The sequence below is a fragment of the Callorhinus ursinus genome, unplaced genomic scaffold, assembly GCF_003265705.2.
Source record: "Callorhinus ursinus isolate GAN/ISIS: 27379988/994484 unplaced genomic scaffold, GSC_fseal_2.0 scaffold44, whole genome shotgun sequence".
NCBI lineage: Eukaryota > Metazoa > Chordata > Mammalia > Carnivora > Otariidae > Callorhinus > Callorhinus ursinus.
In genome coordinates, this window is record NW_027397106.1 from 6233595 (window position 1) to 6236911 (window position 3317).

Consider the following 3317-nt stretch of genomic DNA (forward strand, 5'->3'; position numbering starts at 1 on the left):
TACCAACTAAGAATTCAGATAATTAGGTTTTGTTCCTTACATGGACTGGCATGCTTAGCTGTTCAGTCAGTGAATCAACAACAGGATAGATCCCTCAGTCTTCACTGATGGAGTAAATGAAGTAATGCTGAATTAGAATAGCAAGGGCCAGGGAGCACCTCCAGTTTGAGGCAAGAATATTGAGCAGTTATATTGAGACTTAGGTGAAGTCTAAAATATCAGGCCAGTATGAGGATATATGCACAAGTTTCAAAGTATGAGGAGAGAGTTTGGATAACCATATGGGGGCCTTAAAACCTGCAATAATGGCCTCGACAGGAGTGGTGACTACATATATTCCTGGATATGTGAGTTTTAGGGTTAGCATGATGATCTAATCAAAACATTGTCCTATTAAGTGGAAACAGCTTCTCATGACCGATTGTAGTCATAGCATTGCCCACCTAAAATATCACTGGGCATCATGATCTAGGCTACCAGTTTTTAAAACTTTATTATTACTTTGTGAATGTATTTTAAAATTAAATTACAATGTGATGCCATTAAATAAAATGAAGGAAATTTAAAAGTATAAGAATCCAGAACAATCTAATTCCACATCTAGTTTCTAATTTCTTGATGTCTTATTGTCCTCCTATCCTGTAATAGTTTCTTACACTTCACATTGACCCCTATGCCCATGATCGTGCACATACTTTTATCATTATCAATACCTTTATAATTTATTGTGTATATGTGGGCATGCCTGCACACAGCCACATGAACAACCAATAATCTCATTTACACTTTATTGAAAACAAATGGAAGCAGTCAAATGGAAACTCACTTCTTGTACTCTTGACTGTCTCTCCTAGACATAGAATACAGAAAGTATCCCTGCTCCTACCTAAGTCCTTTGAATCTAGACTTAATCCTACCTCAATTTCTCAGGTAATTCACTCCTGAGATTTTCTTCTCTACCTTCTTCTCATATCAGGAAACTTCTTTTCAAATGTATCACTCTAAACTACATTATGGCTCTAAAAAAGATCATAATAAAAAATAGGATCTTGGCTTATTTAAAATACCAATGGCAAGATGATGACCAAGAAATTAACTTTTAAATACCTGAATGTGGATTGTGGAACAGTAATGAAAAGATATTCATATTGAATAAGATCTAGGTAGTGGGGTACTGAGATGCACTGAAAGACTTTTGGTGGATCTTCTTGTTTTCCAGAGAGAATACTTCTCTATGTGGCAATGAAAAACTACAGTGCTATCAGTGAGTTCATTCTCCTTGGACTATCCATTGACCCTAATATTCAGGACATGCTCTTTGTGTTATTCCTTCTGATTTATCTCTTCACTCTGATGGGAAATTTCTTGATGCTGCTGGTGATTAGGGCTGATTCCCACCTCCACATGCCCATGTACTTCTTTTTGAGACAGCTCTCCTTCCTGGACCTCTGCCACTCATCTGTCACAGTCCCCAAGATGCTGGAGAATCTACTTTCTGAAAGCAAAACCATCTTTGTAGAGAGCTGCCTGGCTCAGGCCTTCTTTGTGTTTGCCACGGGGGGTGCTGAGGCCTGTCTCCTGGCTGTGATGGCCTATGACCGCTATGTAGCCATCACCTCCCCTCTGCTCTATGGCCAAGTGATGGGCAACCAGCTCTGTATTGGGATGGTGTGGGGTTCCTGGGGCCTGGCCTTAGCTGATGCTCTCATCAATATCCTCTTGGCTGTCAATTTAGACTATTGTGAGGACCAGACTATTCCCCACTTCAGCTGTGAGCTGTCTTCTCTCTTCTCTCTGTCTTGCTCTGATACCTCCACCAACTTCACATTCCTGCTCTGCTCCTCTGTCCTACATTTCTTTGGAACCTTCCTTATGATTGTTTTCTCCTATGCCCAAATTGTCTCCACCATCCTGAGTATCAGCTCCACCTCAGGCAGAGGCAAGGCCTTCTCCACCTGCTCCTCCCACCTCACTACTGTGACCTTGTTCTATGGCTCAGGTTTCCTCAGCTATCTCTTGCCAACTTCAGGCTCCCCTATGGAGATGATGTTCTCCTTACAGTACAGTGTGGTCACTCCCATGCTAAACCCCCTCATTTATAGCCTGCAGAACAAGGAGGTGAGGGCAGCTATGGGAAGAATATTCAGAAAATACTTGCATTCTTTCATGTAGTAGACACAAAATCATGACTAAAGGGAAACTGAACTATTATGCTACATGATCAAATAATGGATTTTAAGTAGAGTTTCTTGGTTGTTCATGATGCTAGATGCTACAGAGAACATAGTGGCATTTATTTCCTTGAAAATGCTCATGAAGAGGACAGAAAACTAATATCTCAGGCTGATTAGGGTGAATTTGTATTTAGAAAAGGAGAAATGAATCAGATAGCCTTCTTTTTTAGGGGATCGTTTTATAAAAATATTATTTTTTATATCTATGTGGACATCTATTGCTATTGGTTGCTCATTACTCCTTCACACTTCTTCAAATAATTACACCCAAATCCTTAGGAAAACTAGTTCTCTCAAATTTATGTCTGCAAACATCCTCATTTCCTCACCAGCAAAGGAAAACTAACAATAAATGTATCTCATACCTGTTGAGATGATTAAGTAAGATAATAAAGGTAAGGTACCGTATTAGTTTTCTATTGCAGCTATAACAAATTACCACAAACTTAGTGATTTAAAATGGCAGAAATACATTATCTCCGAGATCTTTACGTCAGAATCTGGATAGGCTCAACTGATTCCACTTTTCTGGATCACACAAGGCCCAAATCAAGCCAGCAGGCCTTACCTGAAGGATCTGGAGGAGACATCATTCAGGTTGTTGGCAGAAGTCAGTTCTCTGAATTCCACAAACTGAGGTTCCTGTTTCTTTGCTGGCTCTTGGCTGGGAATTGTTCTCAGTTTCTAGGGGCCACACAGTCTCTGGCTAATGGCCCTTATCCATGATTAAAGCCAACAATGGTCAGTTGAGTTCTTCTTATGCTTATATTATCTCTGACCTTCCCTTCTGGCTTTTTTCCTGACTACAGCTGGAGAAGTTTCCTTGCTTTTAAGGATTCATGTGATTAGACGGAGCCCACCTGGATAATCCAGGATACTCTCCCTATTTTAAGGTCTACAATTTTATACATCTGCCCAATCCCTTATGCCATATAACATATTCATAGTTTCCAGGGATTTAGGAGGACCTCTTTGGGGGCAGCCTGCCTAACACAGGAACTTAGCACACTTCTTGACATGAGTTAAGAAATGTAACAAATTAGTTATTGTTACTATTTTTGTTAAATATATGACCTCAGGAAG

General features: G+C 39.9%; 1 protein-coding gene across 1 annotated transcript; it reads left to right on the plus strand.

The window, feature by feature from the left end:
* The first annotated feature begins 1242 nt into the window (after window positions 1-1242).
* On the plus strand, window positions 1243-2172 carry LOC112832202 (olfactory receptor 8S1-like). The gene has a single exon (XM_025882734.1). It carries the CDS (start codon window positions 1243-1245, stop codon window positions 2170-2172), a length of 930 nt encoding a protein of 309 aa, XP_025738519.1.
* The last annotated feature ends 1145 nt before the right edge of the window (window positions 2173-3317 follow it).